The sequence below is a fragment of the Lactuca sativa genome, chromosome 5 (assembly GCF_002870075.4).
Source record: "Lactuca sativa cultivar Salinas chromosome 5, Lsat_Salinas_v11, whole genome shotgun sequence".
Taxonomy (NCBI): domain Eukaryota; kingdom Viridiplantae; phylum Streptophyta; class Magnoliopsida; order Asterales; family Asteraceae; genus Lactuca; species Lactuca sativa.
The window spans coordinates 276,597,801-276,600,127 of NC_056627.2; the positions used below are offsets into that span (position 1 = coordinate 276,597,801).

At 31.2% G+C, this 2,327-nt stretch overlaps 1 protein-coding gene across 1 annotated transcript in view; it reads left to right on the forward strand.

Annotated features, from left to right (window-relative positions):
• The window catches only part of LOC111893371 (transcription factor MYB120), a 5,175-nt gene extending 3,696 nt beyond the window's left edge, over nt 1-1,479 (forward strand). The window contains exons 2-5 of the mRNA XM_023889437.1: nt 1-737; nt 818-1,093; nt 1,202-1,375; nt 1,475-1,479. The exon at nt 1-737 is cut by the window's left edge and continues 41 nt beyond it. Of these exons, the coding sequence (XP_023745205.1) occupies nt 1-737; nt 818-1,093; nt 1,202-1,375; nt 1,475-1,479 (1,192 nt within the window). The remainder of the gene's footprint in view (nt 738-817; nt 1,094-1,201; nt 1,376-1,474) is intronic.
• Nucleotides 1,480-2,327: the final 848 nt, after the last annotated feature.

A 2,327-nucleotide genomic window follows, 5' to 3' on the forward strand; every position in this document is an offset into this window, starting at 1 on the left:
CGCCAGGTTTAAAAGACGAGTTCGTAATGGATTACCTGTTTACCCTCCTGGAATTCATCAACATATCAAGCGTCGAGAATTTTTCCATCTGCAACCAAAAAAACCTCCACAGAGCCAAAAACAACTTTATATTTCATCATCATCATCATCATCATCATTCCTTGAAAATCTTGATTTCAACCCAAGCATATCTTCATTATCTTCCTCATATGTAGAACACCCTAGTTTCAATTGCATCCCCACTTCAACATCTTTTTTGCATCAAACAAACATGGCCGCTTCATCATTATCATCCTTAGTTCAGGCAAACCCTGATTACAATCACTTTGACTTTATGTCTCTAATGGACCCAATGAGCTACCCATTTCTACTTAATTCTTCATATCACCTTGATTTCATGCCTTATTCCAACCTTGATAATTATAAGAATGATGGTCTCACCTTTACAATGCCACCCCCTCAAAACCTATCTCTTTCGAGCTCACCTTATATGCCTCTATTTGATAAAACCCGACAAATCACTTCATTAGGCATGAATCCTATCTCTCAAATGGATGAAGCTTTTTCCTCTAAAAATTTTGAACTATATATACCTTCAATCCGTTCATCTGTTCCATCAATTACACCAACTTACTCTTCAACTAACATGAATAATGTGAATTGTGATACAGTATCTGTACCAAATGGTAGTTACATGACATCTATGGATGCCTCAAGCTCTAGATTTTCATTAATCGGTAAGTTTGTTGTTTTTGAAATATATAATTCCTAATAAATCTCTAATGGACAATAAACTAATATTTTCCTGATGTGTTAGATATGGGACTTAAATCGCAAGCAAAATTTTTTAAGGATTTAAACATGATGAACAATGATAGTTGCAGCTGGCTAGAAATCCCACCAAATAGACCCCCTAAAGAACTAGAAGAATTTTTGGATGATTCATATACCAAACCACCCAATCCTTCAACTGGCATAATTTTTGAATCAATAGACAACCTACAGAGTGAAGTTCTGTGCTCTTATGTTTCTTTACCAAATGGTAATGATATGACATTTATGGATGACTTCAACTCTGGCTTTTTACCAAATGGTATGTTTCTTATTCGAAATAGTATATCTTATTTTGATGAATCAATAACGGCTAGTTAAATTAAGATTTTTGATCATATTTTTTTCAATTTTGATGAATTTGATCTAGATATGGAAGTCAAATCCAAAAATAATGATTTTGAGGGTGTCAACATGATGATCAACGATAACTGGTGTAACTGGAGTTGGCTAGACTTCCCACCAATTGGACCTCCTAATCATCTGAATCAAGATAACAATGATGCAATCAACCCAATGGAACAAAGCCAGGACTGGTCTCCAGGTTACATTCCTAGCTTTAACTAGAAAACATAATAATGAAAGAAACATCATGTTTAAGTGGTTAATGATGTGTTTAATGAGTTCATTCTCATTTCTATAGGTTAATGTTTGTGTTCAAGTTATAGGAGGATGCTTGGTAGCTATTTTATATAATTATTAAAGACTTTGGTGTTTGTGTGATTAGAGTACGTAAAGTAAGTTTGTGTGTGTTCATCTAGTTAATTAACATCTATAAAAACAAAAAAAGCTATATTTTAGTATTTTTAGATATAAAATTCCTTAAAAATTAACCACCTTTATGTTTTGTGATAAACTTAGCTTTTTGAGGGTTAATATTCACATAAAGGTCTTATTGTTATGCTTTATTGATCATACATATAACAATAAGTTTGATTGATAGAAAAAGATCACCAACTGCATCTATATGAAACACTCATGTCTTTATGGGACTTAGAAAGTAAACAAGTGGTTTCATTTTTAGTATCATCTTGAAGAGGCCCCAATTAAATCATTCATAATTGAAACATGTAAATCTACTAGTTAGGTCTGCAAAGGACCCATAAATTCATCTTCAGATGCCATGTTGTTAGGTCTAACTATGTACTGTTAGCTCTAACTATGTCTAAAGATATATCTACATGTTGTCCCAACTTTTTTTATGGTAAAATTCAAATTTAGTGTTATGAAAAAAATTAGATGCATGCAGTATATTCACCAACACATTTTAATTTAAAATAATGTAAGATTAATTTAAAAAAACAATTTTAATTAAAAATCAATTTAATATTTTAATTTGTTTGTTAAAAAGAATAAAATAAATAATCATCATCTCATACATTTAATGTGTAACATCCCAAAAACCATGATAATTTTTTTTTCATTTTTATAAAACATTCCCACAAGGCCATAAGATAGTAAACCATTGTTTTAAAATCAAATACATAGAATCAGAG